This window comes from Leopardus geoffroyi, chromosome A1 (assembly GCF_018350155.1).
Source record: "Leopardus geoffroyi isolate Oge1 chromosome A1, O.geoffroyi_Oge1_pat1.0, whole genome shotgun sequence".
Taxonomy (NCBI): domain Eukaryota; kingdom Metazoa; phylum Chordata; class Mammalia; order Carnivora; family Felidae; genus Leopardus; species Leopardus geoffroyi.
The window spans coordinates 70,038,943-70,058,726 of NC_059326.1; the positions used below are offsets into that span (position 1 = coordinate 70,038,943).

The following is a 19,784-nucleotide window of genomic DNA, read 5'->3' on the forward strand; positions in this document are numbered from 1 at the left end:
GGGTATCTCAGTCAGTTGAGTGTCTGATTTCAGCTCAGGTCATGATCTCACAGTTTGTGAGTTCGAGCCCCACATCAGGTTCTCTGCTGTCAGCACAGAGCCCGCTTCAGATCCTCTGTCCCCCTCCCTCTCTGCCCCTTCCCTGCTGGCACACTCTCTCTCTCTCTCTCAAAAATAAACATTAAAAAAAAAAAAGAATTAAAATTAAAACAATCAAGATGTAGTACCACCGAACAATTCAGGGTATATAACAGAATATTCCAATTAATTTTGACATTCAGAACGTTTCCATTTGAGGATATATTTTCTTTTCTTTTTTTTTTTTAACGTTTATTCATTTTAAAGACAGAGAGAGACAGAGCATGAATGGGGGAAGGTCAGAGAGAGAGGAAGACACAAAATCTGAAACAGGCTCCAGGCTCTGAGCTGTCAGCACAGAGCCTGATGCGGGGCTTGAACTCACGGACCGCGAGATCATGACCTGAGCTGAAGTCGGTCGCCCAATCGGCTGAGCCACCCAGGCGCCCCAAGGATATATTTTCAAGGATATAAAGTTGCGTTTCCTTCTCTTTCAGACTTCTATTACATTGTGGCTAATATTTATATAGTCAACCTGGAAACCCTGTATATTAATCTATTTTTAGAATTGACCTAGCACATGGAATACACTCAATGATAAATATTACAAATATTAACGATGTGAAATAAACCAGAGGTAAGGAGACATGAAAAGTTAATTCCATTTCTTTACCATTTCTATTAGATAATTAATAGTCATCATCCTAATCATATTACCTTTCCCTCCATTAGTTCATGTTTTAGTGGTAACTGGTAAAAACAAAAATCCAAAATTGTTAATGTGTGGCCACAAGGAAACAGGGATTGGTGGTAGGAGTTCAGCCAAATAGGAGACCTACTCTCATTTCTCTCCCAACTTATTCTTATTTTTCCATCTTACTTAAAAAGCGTATTTACAGAAAGTTGGCTTTTTGGTGTACAGTTCTATGAATTTTTTTTAACATTTATTTTTGGGACAGAGAGAGACAGAGCATGAACAGGGGAGGGGCAGAGAGAGAGGGAGACACAGAATCTGAAACGGGCTCCAGGCTCTGAGCTGTCAGCACAGAGCCCGATGCAGGGCTCGAACTCACGGACCATGAGATCATGACCTAAGCCGAAGTCAGATGCTCAACCGACTGAGCCACCCAGCTGCCCCCAGTTCTATGAATTTTAACACATGTCTAGATTCATATAAATACCACTACAACCAGAATACAGACCAGTTCCCCAAATCTCCCTCACACTGCCCATAGCCAAACCTCTCCTCCACTCCCAACCACTGATCTGTTCCCACATCCTTATAATTGTTTTGACCATTGCCAGAATGCCATGTGAATGGAATTATATAGTACGCATCTAACTTTTTTGAGATCGGCTTCTTTCATGGCATGATGCATTTGACATTCATTTATATTATTGTATATGTCAATAGTTTGCTCCTTTTTTGAGTAATATTCTTTTATGTGGATGTACTATAGTCTATTGTCTGTTTATCCATTACCCACTGAAGGTCATTTGGGTGACTTCCAGTCTTTGGTGATTATGATTAGAGGTTCTATGAACATTTGTGTATAAGTTTTTATGTGAATGTAAGTTTGCATATATTTTTAATTAAAATATTTTTTAATTTAATTTTTTTTTAATTTGAGAGAGAGAAAGAGCACAAGAGCACAAGCAGAAGAGGGGCAGAGGGAGGGGGAGAAAGAGAGAAAGAGAAAAAGTGAGAGAGAGAGAGAGAGAGAGAGAGAATCTTAAGCAGGCACCATGCTCTGCTCAGAGCCTGATGCAGGGCTCAATCCCATGACCCTGGGATCATGACCTGAAGCAAAATCAAGAGTCAGATGCTCAACTGACTGAGCCACCCTGGTGCCCCAAGTTTGCATTTCTTTAGGATAAATATCTGAGAATGGATGGCTGGGTTGTATGGTAAGTATACATTTGACTTTATAAGAAACTGCCTCACTGTTTTTCAACAAAGCATGGTTACTCTGTCTCCTCACCAGCATTTGGTATTATCAGTTAAAAAAAAATTATTAGAGCCGTCTAATAGGTATGTCATGCAACTCACTGTGGTTTTAATTTTAATTTTTTTAATGGCCAATGATGTTGAACATCTTTTCACATGTTTATTTGCAATGGATATATCTTCTCTGTTGTAATGTCAAAATCTTTTGCTGTTTTTCAACTCGGTTATTTTCTTATTATTGATTTAGAGAGTACTTTATATATTCTGGATACAAATACTTAGATATATGATTTGTAAATATTTTACGCCAGAATGTAGCTTACCTTTTCATTCTCTTAATAGTGAGATTTACAGAACAAAGGGTTTTAGTTTGGATGAACTCTAATTTACCTATGTCTATATATCTATATGTATATATTAAAATGAAATATTATTCAGCCATTAAAAAGAAGGCACTCCTGCCATTGTGACAACATGGATGAACCTAGAAACATCATGCCAAGTGAAACAAGCCAGACAGAAAAAGACAAATACTGCATGGCATCACATATATATGGAATCTAAAAAAAAAAAAAAAGTTGAACTCATAGAAGCAGAGAGTAGAATGAATGGTGGTCGCCAGGGACTGGGGGTGGGAAACAGGGACACGTTGGGTTAAAGAGCACAAACTTAGTTCCAAGAGGAATAAGTTTCGAGGTTCTAATGTACAAATGGGGACTATAATTTGTAACACCATATTGTATACTTCAAGTGCACTAAGTGATTAGATCTTAAGCATTCTTACCACACACACAGAAGGTAACTAAGGTGATTGTGTTAATTTGATTGTAGTAAATGCTTCACAATGTATACATATATTGAATCATCATGTTGAATACTTTAAATATATACAATTTTATTTGTCATTTTATACCTCAATAAAAGTGGAAAAAGTCATAGAAAAATACTGCTATGATTTTGATAGGAATTGCACTAAACCGAGGGGCCAGTTTGGGGAGAATTGACATTGTCACTATATTAAGTCTTCTTTTCTTTTAACTTTTATTTCTTAAATTTATTTTTATTATTTTATTTTTTTAAAAGCCTTTTAAAGTTTACTTATTTTTGTGAGAGAGGGAGACACAGAATCCAAAGCAGGCTCCAGGCTCTGAGCTGTCAGCACAGAGCCCAACACGGGGCTCAAACTAACCAACTGAACTGCAAAGATCATGATCTGAGCTGAAGTTGGACACTCAATCAACTGAGTCAACCAGGCCCCCCTTTTTTCTAACTTAAAAAATTATTTTATTCATTCATTCATTTATATTTTAGAGAGAGGGCTTGTGTGCACACGTGCACAAGCAGGGAGGGGCAGAGGGAAAGGGAAAGAGAATCTCAAGCAGGCTCCATGCTCAGCACAACGCCCAATGCGGGGCCCAATACCACAACCCTGAGATCATGACCTGAACCAAAATCAAGAATCGGTCACTCAATCGACAGAGCCACCTTGGTACCCCTATATTAAGTCTTCTAATCCATGAATCCAGCATATCTCTCCATTTATTTCACTCACTCTTAGTTTCTTTCATAAGCCTTTTGTAGTTTTAGTTCTCAAATCTTGTATATGGCAATAGTCAAAAAAATGATAAAGATGTGGGAACAGATCAGTGGTTGCCTTGGACTAGGAGTGGAGGAGAGGTTTGGCTATGGGCAACACGAGGGAGATTTGGGGAACTGGTCTGTATTCTGGTTGTAATGAATGGTGTTTATATGAATCTATACCTGGGTTAAAATTCATAGAACTGTACAGCATGTTTTATTAGATTTGCAACTAGTATTTTATCTTTTTTTGGAGCTATTGCATAGTTTTAGAGTTTGTTTCCAATCATTCATTACTGGTATATAGAAATGTGATGCTTTGTTGCATTGCCCTTGTATTTTGTGCTATTTCTACACTTGTTCCTAAACTCACTTACTGAATCTATGAGTTTTTTGGTAGTCTTTGGGATATTCTGTGCAGAGACTTATGTCATCTGTAAGTAGGAATAGTTTATTTCTTCCTTTCCAATCAAGATGCTTCTTTTTCTAGTCTCATTGCACTGGTGTCTAGAAGGATACTGAATAGGAGTGGAGAGCACGGATGATCTTACGGGAAGAGCATTCAGACTTTCACCGTTAAGTGTAACGATAGCTTCGGTTTTTTAGATGTCCTTTTTCAGAGTAAGGAAGTTCTCTTCAACTACTAGTTTGTTGAAGTGGTTTGTTTTTTTTTTAAATCATGAATGGACACTGAAGTTTATTAAATGCTTTTTCTGCATCCATTGATATGATGATATGGATTTTTTTCTTTAGTTTATTCAGATGACAGTTTATCTTGATTGATTTTTTTTTTTTTGAATATTGAACCAGCCTTACATTCTTTGGATAAATTCCCATACTCTCCTTGTTACAGCTGGACTTTATTATGGGAATCATCACTTCCATAAGAAGCTGATAAAACTTAAGTTTTAAAGAAATATACATACCTGATGCCATTTTCTCCTTTTTCTGGCTTCTGGTTAAGGCCATCCTTTACCTGAGAAAGAAAGCATTTTCAAATCTTATCCACTTGAATAAGTTCAGATTACCATTTCAGCCTTTGAGAAGGAGAATTACGTTGACATATATCCTAGGAGCCAAGGGCATAATGATTATATGTGCAGGGCTCCAACCTTTGGCCTTGGTTTTCTTTAAGGTTAACATGAGCCTCCACAATTTTTGATGCTTGCTTTCTGGAGGTTCCACAGAACCCTACTGTCCAGGAATTTGGAATGAGTCACTCAAGAACTCCCTAATAAAACACATGACCAAGAAGTCTTAATTCCATATTGCAGTTTTATAGAAGGTCAACTAAATTTACCTTATAGAATACCCACAACTCCTTCACTTGGTTCAACTATACCTTCATAGTTTCTTTATATGTAGATTGGCTTATAAGCACTTGTATTTTGTCATGAAATATTTTGTGTATATTTTTATTGCTTTTACCTAATATATTTACTACATTTTTAAGGGACTGCTTTAATTTTCCAATTACTCAGTGTGAATTTTATAACCAATACAATTAAAGATATATTTAAAATTTTATCTCAAAAAATTGCTAAGAATGCATATATGTATTCTGTGTGACTTGTAGGCACTCGCCCCCCCCCCTCCACTATATCATGCCCCAAAGTTCTTTTTAAACATTTTAATTAATATTAATCCTTACTATCTATCACTCAAACTTTTATTGGAAGTCAAATGACTTGTACCCTTGAAGAAGGAAGACTTGAAGATGATCTTACATAATTATAATTATACTACATGGGGTAAAAGAAAGTCACACCATTCACAGGCTGTTTCCAACATCACAAATAGTAAAGAATCAGCTGTAGGTGTCTAACTACTTACCACGCGGTAGTTATTGGGGGCCCACACTAGCAGGGTATGGCGATGGCCCTGCTCAAACTTATGAGTTACTGGAGTGATGGGTAATCCAGTAGAAGAGATGTTTATACTTGTCAGTTTGTCTACATCAAACGTCATAAATTCATTTGTCTATAACGGGAGAAAAGGAGTCAAAGTTAATACCATAGCATCTTATTCTGCACTGTCATGCAGAATAACTGCACACTGCCATGGCATATCCTTTGACATCCCCAGTTGACGTTCATACACATCAAAAAAATGCCTTGAGGGGTGGGGCGGGGGGTGCTTGGCTGGTTCTGTCAGTAGAGCATGTGACTCTTAATCTCAGGGTGGTGAGTTCAAGCTCCACATTGGGCACAGAAGCTACTTGGAAAGAAAGAAAGAAAGAAAGAAAGAAAGAAAGAAAGAAAGAAAGAAAGAAAGAGAGAGAGAGAGAGAGAGGGAGGAAGGAAGGAAGGAAGGAAAAGAGAGGGAGGGAGGGAGGGAGGGAGGGAGGAAGGAAGAAAGAAAAGCCTTGCAGAAGCTGGCATTGGTTTGTCTCAGCCTCCCACCCACTCTTTTGAACTCGGTCATGAACTTCTTTAGTGTCACACAAGAATTATACTTTTTGTACAGCATTTTACTACTATTTCATTTTATGAAAATAAATGTTCTGGAAATCATTTCTACCATTGGTCAAAGAGTAGTTTTAGAGGAAAAGCTGTAACCCTGGTGACAATCAGTACTGGGCTGCTCTGAGCACTCAGAAGTCAAATTTTCTTTTTTCTTCGAGATTGTCAGTTTCATAAGCTATAAGGGAGTGGTTCTTAACCGTGGCTGAACAGGAGTGAGACCAGTTAAATCAAAATCTATGAGGTATCAGAATTTTCAAAGCTCTCTAGGTGATTCCAGTATGGACCCAAGGATGAGAACCTCTAATTGAGACCAGCGACCATCCAGATTAGGGTTTTCCGACCTTGGCACTATTGACGTTTGGGGCCAGATAATTCTTTGTTGTGGGACTGTGTGTCAGCATCCCTGGCTTCTTACATATGAAATGCCAAGAGCACACTCTCAGTTGTGACAATGAAAAATAGCCCCTAGTAGAGAACCATTGCCAGATCCTTGCTGTTTAAAATGTGGATCCATGCACGAGAGAACATGTTAAAAATGCAGCATTTCAGACCTACTGATTAAGACTCTGCATTTCATAAGCTCCCCAGGTGATTCACGTGTACATTAAAGTTTGAGGCACACTGGTCTGGAGTGAGGCCAAAATGAGACCAAGATAACAAGACATTTCACTTCTGGACTTGTTGTAGGAATTACATAAGGGTCAAGAAGATCAGTTTCTTCAAATCCTATTATAATTCAGGTCAGAAGATAAAAAAGGAAGTTGAATTCCCTTCTACTTACCTGGGACATTTGGCCAAGTGTCACCGTGCTTCCAGGAAAATATACAGTCATGTTATCATTTCCTATATTCAGTACTTTAATCTGGACTTCGTTTTGTTTGGGGAAGACTGGAAGAGTTTTCTGAGCAAAATAAAAGAAGATTAGCAGTGATGTCTCCATGCATATTGAAGACAAGCTTGCCCTAGCACGACAGTCACCACCCCCCCACCCCCACCCCTGCTACAGCACAGAAAGCCGCACCGGCTGAGATACCAAACTCCCCTGTGAAGTCTTCAGTTGTTCACCTCATGGCACCCACAGAAAATGATGCTTGTACAAAACATGGAAGAAATCACAAAGAGGCTGCTCTGGGTCTTACCTAGCCACCTCCAAGTCAAAGGATACCAGGCTATGAAGCCTGCTATCTGAGGAGGTCAGAGTAACCACAGCCCAAGTGAATGTTTATCTTGTTGTGACACGTGAGATCTACTCTCCTGGAGGCCACCATCATCCCCTCTAACTTTGGGAGCCTGGACCACAGCCCTGACAGTGCTCTTGACATCCTTCCGTAGGTATTCTATGCCCTCCTGCCTCCACACGTTCCTTCAGGGCTTCTGCCTTCTCCCTGTAGTGCTCTCTCTCAAATCCTGGGGTCCCTGGAGCAATCCTTTCAATTCTAGTCTAGAAGCCTACACTAGTCCCACAGTTCATTTTGCACAAAGCGAGCTATGTTCCAGAGCAAGTGAGTACACGTACGTTCACAGGAACACGACGCACGGTAGCCAAAACATGAGAGCAACGCAAATGTCCACTGACGGACGAATGGATAAACAAAACGTGGTCCATCCAACAGTGGACTATGATTCCACTTTACCAAAGAAGGAGATTCTGACACCTGCTACCGCATGGAAGAAGCTTGGGGACATTATGCTTGGTGAAACAAGCCACCCAACAAAGACCACTTGGTGTATGAATCCACTTAGATGAGGTACCAAGAGTGCACGAACTCATAGAGACAGTAAGTGGGATGGTGGTTGCCAGGGGCTGGGGGAGGGGAGATGGGGAGCTGTTTTTAATGGGCACAGAGCATTAGTGTTGCAAGATGAAAAGCATTCTGGAGATTGATTGCACGACGCTGTGAATGTATTTAACATGACTGAACTGTATACTTAGAAATGGTTAAGATGGTGAATTTTTTAATGTATCTTTTATCACAATTCCAAATTTTAAAAAAATTTAAAAAGAGAGAAGGAGGGAGGGAGGGAGAGATAAAGACAGAAACAGAGAGAGACAGACAGAGAGAGACACACACACACAGACAGAGGGGAGGAGACAGACTGAGACAGAGAAAGGAGGAGGGGAGAGAGGTGGGAGGGGAGTGTTTACCTCCTGTCTTACACACTATGTAACGCCCGTTTCTGGGGCCTGGTCTCAAACTAACAGCACTAGAAACCTGGTTTAGTGCCACTGTGGGTCCAACAGACTGTGACTGGAGTGGGGACTAACATCACTAGAAACTTGAGATTACAGAGGCGTCTTCCCAAAGACAATTTACATATTTTCAAAGTGCTTCTTGTTTGTTGAGTGATGAACTTCTAACCAGACTTCCTAGGAGTTCAGATTGCGAAAAATAAGTTCCATGAACTCCTGCTCCCCTTACATAAACCGTGTCAGTGGAAACTCCCTGTGTCACCGCCATGCATACTTCTCAAGTGAAGCACACCCATCTGACTCTACTGCAGGCTGCCCCCTTCACAGTGACGAGAACCTGTAGTGCACACTGCCTGAAAAGGACCATTTTGCCCCTGCAACACATCCACATTGTCTCTGGCTCCAGGACAGTCTGTCGGCAGAGACCCTGGCCTCCCCTAATCCCCACAGCCCCGGAGAAAGAAGCCTTCCGAACGTTCCACCTGACCCGCAGGAAAAGCCACTGGGGGACCAGAGGGCAACTCACATCAATTTCCACTTGCACAATTGCCGCCACCACGAAAGCCATGGAAGCCAGGAACATTCCAACTGTCATCTTCTTCAAAGAGCTGAGACATAAGTAAGAGTGACTCTCAACCAGCCTCATACACAAGCGAGCTAATGATAACATTCCTTTCCCGCCATCCACCCAAACAAAACTAACTTCCCTGTGAAATACTGTTCGAAAGTATCTCTTCCTCTCTTATTTCTGATTGAGATGAGGAAGGATATATATAACGCAGCTTATTTGCATTTTCACATTTAATTTCTAGAAACTATGGTTTAGGTGATACGTTGGATGACAGTTAACATTTCTATCATCTACATATATGAAAGCTTTAATTAGAAGCTTTTCAGGCTGCCTTTTACAGCACTTTTATGTTAAGGGCAAATTTCCAGAAACATCTGCACAGAGACCTCTCATTCAAATATAATTCTTTAAAAACCCCATCATATAGGTGGTGTGGTGGGAGGGGAGACATTCTTTCCAGCTGATGGAGTGCGGTCTATTTGCAAAGCCCTGGGACTGACAGGGCCTCACCCCCACCCCCAACCTGCCGAGAACCTACGTGAAATTGAAGCCACATTTTGCAATCAGAGGATATATCACGGCATCCACAATGGGGACCATGATGACGATCAAGATGGCGTTCACGGTCTGTGGGTGGAGTGGAGAGGAACCGTTAGCTGTTGTCTCAAAGGTACTTTGATCTCAGAAAGCAACTTAAACATCTTCTCCTACCTGCATCTGGTCCGGCTGAATTTCAAGAAGTCCCTGAAAAGAGCAGGGGGGAAAGTCTCACTGATCAGTTCCCAGAGGTGATCAGTTGGGGAGGATGAAGAATGTCGTGACAGGGAAGGGAAAGAGGGTGAAGGGACTAAAACAGAGGAGCGGTGACCAGGGGAGGGAGAATAGCTGGACGTCCCGAACTTACAATTTTCCCACTCATAGCTGTGGCTTGCAGCGTCCACCTGGAGCCCTAAAAATGAATACGTTCACTGCATCATTTGGGAACATGAGTTTTAAACGTTTTACAAGTCAATGTTGCATCTCTTCCAGAGCAGGAAGGAGGTCTGAAATGTTATGGGATTTAAATGTTATGGGATTTAAACCTCAAGTTTATCTTCCAGCTCCATTGTCACGCTGGGTAAAACCAAACAACTTGCATTTCTGCTGCACAGGTTAACACAACATATAGTGCTCAACCCCAGGGAAGAATCTAGAAAGCGCTCTTCTGAGAGACAGCCATCCTTAGGAAATACAAAGACACAGGCTGGGGCCTGTTGGAAAGCATGGCATCACCTATAAGGTGGAGGCAGCTACGTACACGTAAGATATTCTACATTCACTGGCATCACAGTTTCAAGAACATCTTTTTTTTTTTTTTAATTTTTTTTTTTTTCAACGTTTATTTATTTTTGGGACAGAGAGAGACAGAGCATGAACGGGGGAGGGGCGAGAGAGAGGGAGACACAGAATCGGAAACAGGCTCCAGGCTCTGAGCCATCAGCCCAGAGCCCGACGCGGGGCTCGAACTCACGGACCGCGAGATCGTGACCTGGCTGAAGTCGGATGCTTAACCGACTGCGCCACCCAGGCGCCCCAATCTTTTTTTTTTTAAGTTTATTTATTTATTTTGGGAGATAGAGGGAAAGTGAGCATGAGTGGGTGAGGGGGAGAGAGAGAGAGAGAGAGAGAGAGAGAACCCCAAGCAAACTCTGCATTGTCAGTGCAGAGCCCAATGTGGGGCTCAATTCCACAAACCACCATATTATGACCTGAGCAGAAACCAAGAGTGGGACACTTAACTGACTGAGCCACCAGGCGCTCCAAGAACATCATTATTGTTAAGAGCCATGTTTGACAGTCTAGGCTGTCCTGAAGTAGAAATCCACCAATTGAGTGATGGTCCGGGGGCGCCTGGGTGGCTCAGTTGGTTAGGGATCCAACTCTTGATTTTGGCTCAGGTCATGATCTCATGGTTTGTGTGATTGAGCCCCACCTTGGGCTCCATGCTGATGGCGCAGAGCCTGCTTGGGATTCTCTCTCTCCCTCTCTCTCTCTGCCCCTTCCCCTTGGCACCCCCCCATCAAAATAAATAAATAAACATTTTAAAAAAGAGTGATGGATTTAACCCTGCAGCCTAGTTACATTCAACTTATTTTATATAAAGAGGATTCAGGACTGTATACAGGTACATGTGATTATTTCCATGGAGGACTGAACACATAAAGTTTTCAATCTGTCAACTCCATTTAGAAGGCATTATGGAAAGTCAAGAAGTACACCACTGCTTGAGCTCTTAAGAGATGTCAGGCACGGATCACTTTATGCACGGTCTCTAATTTGATCCGCACAGCCTTGCCATGGGCGATTACCCTTCCAGGAGCATTACAGAATCCGCCCCCCGCCCCAGTCATACAGCTAGAAGGTGATGAGTGTACTTCTAGAGCAAATCTGATTCCTATCCAGCTGGTTCCTATTCAACACGCAAAACTGCCTCCCTGTGCTTAAGATGCTGGTCTAAATCCCATATTTACAACTAAGGAGATTAATGTGTTCACTCAAATTTTTTCCAAGAGTTGTTTTGTCCTTCTAATAACCCTTCCTGTACAATAAAAGGACCTGCGTTTATAATTTTTTTTAAAGCTGCAGTTTCTAGAAGAAACACTATCTCATTACTCTGGCAACCGAGTATTCACGCATTGAGTTGTTTAACCCAAATCTGAAAACTTCCTAGGCACACGTCTTCCGGTTGCGGGAGCAAGAGGAGCATGACAAGGCACTGATCTGGGTTTGAGTTCTTTGCTCTGGTCGGAATGACTTAGGTAGTCATTTCACATCCTTGGATGGTACTTCTAGCTTAAGCATTCCATTTTAGAGCAGAAGGCATCAAGGCCTTTTTCAGCTTAAATGTTCTGTGGATCCCGTAAAAGGCAATACTGTACATCCTCTGAGCACACTGTATCAGTAGAAAAGCTCTTTATTCTTGGTTTAACTGGTAAGAGTCCTAGATACTTTGATCAAGTCTTTCTCAAGGCTCTGTAAGCTGACCACACCTGATTTTCTTCATTCTTTTGCAACAGAAATGCGGATAGAACCATCTAGAGTTGTGTTGTTGTTGTTGTTGTTGTTTTTTTTAAAGAAACTCAGTGTGATCTAACACTTAGTAAATAAACGAAGTATAAAAAAGAAACTGGAAGAAAACGTTTTTAGAAGCTAAATACTAAGTACTGCCCCGTCCGTGGTAGCGCCCAAGGAATTTTGCTAAATAAAGATGTAAAGAAACACACACAGCCTTACATTACCTGCTGGTCAAACAAGGCCCAGAACATTGGGAGCGGGATATACAGGAACATCACCCTCGTAACCATCTTAATTTGAGAGATGAGCCTCTCCTGTGGATGAAATGGGGAAGGATGAATCAGTGTCATTCACAGCTGTCAGCAGTGTTGTTTCAGTATAGACACGTGCAACCAGAGACAAGCCGGGAGGTGACTAATTGTTCCAAAGAACCCTCCCGCAAATTTTTTTAGAAAACCCAGAATTCCTCAGCTATTCAAAATGAGTGCGAATGTCAGTTTAAAAGGCATCTTACTAGGGGCACCTGGGTGGCTCAGTCGGCTAAGCGTCCAACGAGACTTCAGCTCAGGTCATGATCTCACAGTTCGTGAGTTCGAGCCCCGCATCCATGCGACGACAGCATGGAGCCTGCTTGGGATTCTGTCTTCCTCTCTCTGTGCCCCTCCCCCGCTTGCTCTCTCTCTCTCTCTCAAAATACATAAAAATAAACTATAAACTAAATAAATAAAAGGCATAGTACTAGAATTTAAATGTAATTCCAATAAATGTAACCCTCATCACCACTGTTCACTGATTCTTCTGTTTTCACACGGTTACGTGACCACAATCATGCATAATTAATAACCGATTCTACCAAATGAAAACCTATGAAAAGATAATGTTGTTTGCAGCTATACCCACCGTTTATCAAGCTCTTCTCAACATTAACACACATTCTTGCATAGTCTTGTTCAAAACACTAGTCAGGTTTACAAGGATACAACTGATAATTTTGTCCACGTGGCCTTAATCATACGAACCGCCACTGTGGCTTTCCCCGTGCTGGAGGAAGACCCCAAGAAAACTGCAGCGATAACGGTCACTCACATCATATTTCTCTTTAGCCCAGTCCAGCCAGTGCTCCCTCTTGGGAAACTCCTTACTCCGATGCTTAAACCTATTTTTGAGGGCAAACTGAAGGAAGGAAGAAAAATCACATTTCAAAACAGAACCGATTACTTTATGAGGGAAACACATTTCAATACAACTGCCTTTAATGGAAAGCTGTGTTTGTGAGAGAAGCAACGTATATATCGTATAAACTCGTGTAATGATGATGCTAAAAGAACCTGCATTTATTCCTAATCTCTTTCTAACTATGAGCCTTTGAGTGGGGTAAACAAAGTCATATTCTTATTACTTTACTCTCTGGGCCCTCTAGAGAGGAGCATTCAAGAGAAATATAATGTATGCCATTTGTGAGTTCGGTTTTCTGCTGGCCATAGTACAAAGTAACAGGGATCTAAGTCAATCAGAGAAAGACAAACACCATATGATTTCGCTCATCTGTGGAATTTAAGAACAAAACAGATGAACATATGGTGGGGGGGGAAGAGGGAAACAAACCAGGAGAGACTCTTTTTTTTAAATTTTCTTTTTAATGTTTATTTATTTTTGAGACAGAGAGAGACAGAGCATGAGTAGGGGAGGGGCAGAGACAGAGGGAGACACAGAATCTGAGGCAAGCTCCAGGTTCTAAGCTGTCATCACAGAGCCTGACGCGGGGCTCGAATTCACAAACCCTGAGATCATGACCTGAGCTGAAGTCAGACACTTAACCGACTCAGCCACCCAGGCGCCCCTGGAGAGATTCCTAAAGATAGAGAACAAACTGAGGGTTGTTGGAGGGGAGGTGGGCAGGGGGGTGGGCTAAATGGTAATGGGTAGTAAGGGTATTGTGATGAGCACTGGGTGTTGTATGTAAGTTATGAATCACCAAATCCTATTCTGGAAACCCAAATTGCACTGTATGTTAACTAACTAGAATTTAAATAAAAATTTGAAAAAAAATAACAGGGATACACCTGAAACTAATATAACACTATGTTAACTGTACTAGAATTAAAATAAAAAAGATATATATAAATGTAAAAAAAAAAGTAACAGGGAAACAGGTAAAATTCATTTTAAATATGTTACATATTATTTAATCCAATAAATCCAAATGATCTTACATATGATCTTAATATGTAATAAGAATAACATTAATGTTAAATCAATAATTATTTAAACAATTATTAATAAATTAATAATATTAAATATTACAATCGATGAGAATTTCTATATTTCTTTTTTCATACCAAGTCTTCAAACCCGGGGCATATTTTATACTTACAGAACATGATCAATTTTTATCAGAACTATTTGATTTATATTTACTTTTCATAAATTTATGTTTGAAAAACTAAATTTATATACCTAAGTTGTTCCAAATATACTTAAAAGTTTTCCACTCACTGAACTATCAGTTTTAAAGTGTAAGAGTGAACGTAATAATAATAAAATAAATCTTTTAAAAGATTTTTTTTTTAAGTAATACACCCAACATGGGGCTCAAACTTACAACCCTGAGTCCAAGAGTCGCATGCTACACAGACTGAGCCAGCCAGGTGTCCCATTAAAATTTAAGAGTGAAGGAGCACCTGGGTGGCTCGGTCCATTAAGCGTCTGACTTCGGCTCAGGTCATGATCTTGTGGTCCGTGGGTTCGAGCCCCGCGTTGGGCTCTGTGCTGACAGCTCAGAGCCTGGAGTCTGCTTCGGATTCTGTGTCTCCCTCTCTCTCTGCCCCTACCCCACTTGCACTCTTCAAAAATAAACATTAAAAAAAAAGTGAGAACTCACAATATAATATAGCGATATATAGGAAATTGTGTAATTTAAATTAATTTGAATGAAATCTAATTTAAAATTCTGTTCTGAGTTGCACATGACACATTTCAAATGTTTGAGAGCCACATGAAGCTAGTGGCTATCATGCTGGACAGTATAGATCGACAATAACATTTATTTCCTGCCTTTATTTTTTTTTAATTAATTTATTATTATTAAAAATTTTTTAATGTTTATTTATTTTTGAGAGACAGAATGCTAGTGGGGAAGGGGCAGAAAGAGAAGGAGACACAGAATCTGAAGCAGGCTCTAGGCTCTGAGCTGTCAGCACAGAGCCTGATGTGGGGCTCAAACTCACGAGCATTGAGATTATGACCTGATCTGAATTCAGATGCTTAGCCAACTGAGCCACCCAGGCACCCCTTTCCTACCTTTAGATGTGCCTGTATGCATGTACATCACGTTGATGCACATGGAAGAAACCATATTCTGCATGTTCCTGTCACCAAATTGTCTTTGGAAACAAGACTTCCGATGGCTGCATAGCATGGCTACATGTACTAGAAGTTAAGCACTGTTCTCCTGCAATTTTGTGTTATAAAATTTTGCTGTTATAAATATGACATTGATAATCTTCTACATGAATCTGTGTTCATTTTGTGTGTTCATTTTAAAAAGTGATTTTCTTAGTCTTAATTCTGAAAGTAGCATTACTGACACTCCAGACCCTTGAGATGCAGCATCAAACCATGCCTCTCCACTTCCGTTTCACTCTTCCTGACCCGCATCAGCCATGGTTAGCCAGCGTGATAGCTGAACAGTCACTCTGCTCTGCCTTTCTTTGACCACCGATCTAATTCGAAAGTTCAAGAGCCTTTTCTATCCCTCCCTTATTGAGTTCAGTTTGTGTCCTTTTCCATTTGGTCAGTTTTATAAGAAACTTTAATTACCAAAATAGTTAAGAACATTAAGAAAATGTTTAAAGAGAAGTCAATGTTGGGGCACCTGGGTGGCTCAGTCGGCTAAGTGTCTGACTCTTGGTATTGGCTCAGGTCATGATCTCACAGTTCGTGAGTTTGAGCCCCACGTCAGGCTCTGTACTGACAGTAAGGAGCCTGCTTGGGAAGCTCTCTTTCCCTCTCTCTGCCCCTCCCCGCTCATGCTCTCTCTCTGTCTCTCTCTCTCTCTCAAAATAAATAAATAAACTTAAAAAAATAAAGAAAAGTCAATGCTTCATTGCATTTTAATTTGAAGGAGGTAGAAGATTCTGGGGTGGCTAAATATCACTGACAGTGAAAGCTACTGAAATACTTACACCAATGCACTTGACAACTTTAGCCATGACATTACCCTGGGGCTGAAACTTCTTGTACATTCCACTGCCAATGACGAACACAACTGGGAAGGCAAAAGAAGACGTTAACAGGGCGTTTGGCAGAACTACCTGTGACCTAGAAGATGTGCTTTTATTTGAGTTACAACCTTGTTTTGGAAATACTGGGATTACTCACAGAATGGGCTTGCCTTCCTATGTCCCAGTTTGGAAAGTGCTTTTGATCCTAACAATCACAGAAGCTTTGAGCGGTGGTATATTTGTGCTGTCATATACAAACATTGGAGCCTATTACTGTCCACTTCCCACATTTTGGGGTGGCTCACAGATGCTCCATACGGCTATTTAAGTGCAAGTTTTATTCTTAAGCATAGGGAGACAAAGGAGTAAATGCTTTCACGTAACAGATCAGCGCATAATTCTATAAAGACAGAAAACAGCTTTAATTTTTTGATTGCAATGGCAGAAGAGTTTCTTCTTTTTTAATAAATCTTCAGAAAAAGGAAGAAACTAGTTTGTTAAAACCTTACTTAATCATGTGTGGCAGAGTTTATTCCGTGGTCAAAGTACAGAAAAACAGTGGTGAATTTTTGCATCTGCGGCTACAGTTTTACACAGTTAGTTAAAGCACTTTTACAATAAGGCAATTCTTCCATGGATCTTCCTAGAAAAGGCATATTGTAAAAATAGAAAAAGCATTCCTTCAGGAGACTCTGGAAACCCAGTACCGTATGAGGATTTCTGATTGTCCAATATCACAGTTTAATCATTTAAAAGCACTGATGGGTTGATGGAATGCCACTTAATTTCCTCAATTTAGGAGGGCCTGAGATTTTGAGAAGTGCTACCTCTCAAAGCATATGTCCAAGTATGTGCCTGTGTTATAGGTGTTCTTTATGGTTGAATAAAGAGAAATATACTTGAATCCTCACCCGATGCCAATCTTCCTTAATCCAGACAGAGATGGCAGAGATACTCATAGATGGAGTCTACTCTGTTTTGCCAACAAATATTTTAATCTTTAAGCTTCTGATTAACTTCAGCCTAATTCAAGCACAAGATTGCTGCTGAAAGAAACTTCAAGAGACAGCACTGATGCATAGAATTTGGCCTATTCTCAATTCTTCCATTCGAGAAATATTGTATGATGTAAGAATGACCCATGCAAACTAAATGACAATTTACCTAATGCCAACTGACTACAGCATCTGGCCTCGAACAACAGCTTTTGAGATCCTTTTTTATCTTCTTATGCAGAATCGGAGAGGAGTAGGTATATATGAACTTTTTTGGGAGTGTGGCAGTATTTAAACAATTATGGAAGGAAATGGACACAGAAAAAAAGGGAAAATACTGAATTCTGGCTTGGATGTAAGGGTGAAGCTAATTTGCTACAAGCTGAACAAACAGGGTTAAGATGGGGCATAATTGACTCTATGAAGACCTGAAAAAAAGTCAGAGAAATAATAGTGCCAGCACTTTCTCATTTGAGTGGGAAGCTGCAAAGGCCTGAGATGCGTATTGGGCTCTGTTTCCTGCTTGTACTACCGTTACAGGTTGAATCGTGTCCCCGACCCCCACCACCCCCCACCCCCAGAAGATGCTGAAGTCCTTACCCCCAGTACCTCAGAATGTGACCTCATTTGGAAATACAGCCTTTGCAGAAGATCGAGTTAAGATGAGGTCATTCAGGTGGCTCCTACTCCAATATGACTGGTGGCCTTACAAAAAAGCGCAAATTTGGACACAGATGTGCACACAGGGGAAGGCCACAGGCAGATTGGCATTGTGCTGCATCAGGCCAGGGAACTACCAGAGGCAGAAGAGAGGCCTGGAAGAGATCCCTCTCAGTAACTTCAGAGGGAGCAGGGCCCTCTCGCCATGTTGATTTTGGATTCCCCACCTCCAGAGCTGTGAGATGATAAATAAATTTCTAATGAAGCCACCCAATCTGTAGTGTTTTGTCACGGTAGTCCCAGGAAACGAAGACACCTGCCATCTTTCAATGTAGACTATCCTAGGGCGAAAACTGTCCATACTTCCTAAAAAGCCAGGGCCAAGAACTAATGTGTGAATGAATGTATCTAATAGACACATATATTCCTCCCAACGGGAAGATACTCTGGTAGAACCATTTCGAGATGATGTATTATGGAAACCTGGATGTTCACTGGAAGTATTTAAACGCTAACTGGACCAGGCTGCCGGGTCTTGAGGCAAGCTGGAGACAAGCACACGTTGATAAGAGCAAAAGCGTTCGGTCATGGGGTCAGCTAGTCTAATAGATTCTGTCACTTTTCACCTTAAATCTGCCTAAATAGTGTCAAACTTTTCAGAGCCCAACTCAGTTGATCCCATTTCCTGTAAACTCTTTTTTGATCTTATTTCCTCTGAAGTAATATGCCAACTCTACTTTGTTTGAATGTTCAGAGCATGGGAATTATTATTACAATTTATTCCATGAAGTTTTAAAAAATTGGTCACAATAATTAATGTGAGGGTCTGACCTGATCATAGGATTGTACTAATTCAACTGATTTCTACTTACTCAGAGCTACAGCCATGAGAGCAGCAGGGACCCCAAATGCCAGTGGGTAGCAAGCTTGTTTACTGTGAATTCCACATTGTTGAACTGGGGAGAAATTATAAGATTAAAATTCATTATAGAATTTTTTTATAATCTTATTTTTTAATGTTTATCTTTTTTGAGACAGAGAGAAAGAGCATGAGCAGGGGAGGGGCAGAGAGAGAGGGAGATACAGAATCTGAAGCAGGCTCCAGACTCTAAGCTGTCAGTACAGAGCCTGACGTAGGACTCGAACTCACAAACTGTGAGCAGAACTTGGATGCTTAACCAACTGAACTACCCAGGTGCCCCTCATTATGGCATTTTTAATGCTCATATATAGTTATCATTTTTTTTAAAATCCCTAACTGGTTATTACATATTGTTTTTACTTGATGTTCTAGACTTATCCATTTGCTTTATCGATTTCATTGCCTGCTGAGCCCAGCAGCTTTGTAGTAGAAAGAGCAAGAGACGAACATAGGTTCTAATCTTAGCCCCTAAATAGATGTCTGACACTGGCCAAGCCAAAATCAGTGGGAATCATTATATGGATTTTCTTGGCGGGAGAGATAAAAGTGACCTGGATCCAATAACTTGAAGACAGGGGACCCAGTAAATAAAATCAAAAGTATCCTGGAAAATCAAGATTGTGTGTTCCTGAATTCATGCTATTTAAAAAACAATTAGATGGCCCAGGGCAGGGGTCAACAAAGTTTTCTGTGAAGAGCTGGAAGTAAATATTCTAGGCTTTGTGGACCATTCAGTCTCTGTCGCAACTACTCAACCTTGACTTTGCAAGGTGAAAGCAGTCATGGACAATAGACAAATCGATGGTCTTGTCCAGATTTCTGGATTTGGCCCATCAGCCATAGTTTTCTAACCTCTGACTGCAGATCCATTCTAGCTCTGAAATCCTAGGATTGGTGAGAAAAAAAAATTAAGACTCTGGAAGGAGAAGTAGAGATTATTGGACATTTCCTTCTTTTTCTTTTTTTAAAAAATGTTTATTTATTTATTTTGAGAGAGAGCATGAGCATGACTGGGGGAGGAGCAGAGAGAGAGGGAGGGAGAAAATCCCAAGCAGGCTCCGTACTCAGCCTGACATGGCACTCGATCTCGTGACCATGA

The 19,784-nt window shown here is 40.7% G+C and overlaps 1 protein-coding gene across 1 annotated transcript in view; it reads right to left on the reverse strand.

The window, feature by feature from the left end:
* Window positions 1–19,784, reverse strand: part of SLC15A1 (solute carrier family 15 member 1) — a 57,229-nt gene that overhangs the window by 8,798 nt on the left and 28,647 nt on the right. The window contains exons 8-18 of the mRNA XM_045444660.1: window positions 18,636–18,719; window positions 16,070–16,152; window positions 12,972–13,058; window positions 12,110–12,199; window positions 9,736–9,780; window positions 9,543–9,575; window positions 9,370–9,458; window positions 8,787–8,868; window positions 6,851–6,970; window positions 5,438–5,584; window positions 4,531–4,580 (exon numbers count right to left, since the gene is read on the reverse strand). Of these exons, the coding sequence (XP_045300616.1) occupies window positions 4,531–4,580; window positions 5,438–5,584; window positions 6,851–6,970; window positions 8,787–8,868; window positions 9,370–9,458; window positions 9,543–9,575; window positions 9,736–9,780; window positions 12,110–12,199; window positions 12,972–13,058; window positions 16,070–16,152; window positions 18,636–18,719 (910 nt within the window). The remainder of the gene's footprint in view (window positions 1–4,530; window positions 4,581–5,437; window positions 5,585–6,850; window positions 6,971–8,786; window positions 8,869–9,369; window positions 9,459–9,542; window positions 9,576–9,735; window positions 9,781–12,109; window positions 12,200–12,971; window positions 13,059–16,069; window positions 16,153–18,635; window positions 18,720–19,784) is intronic.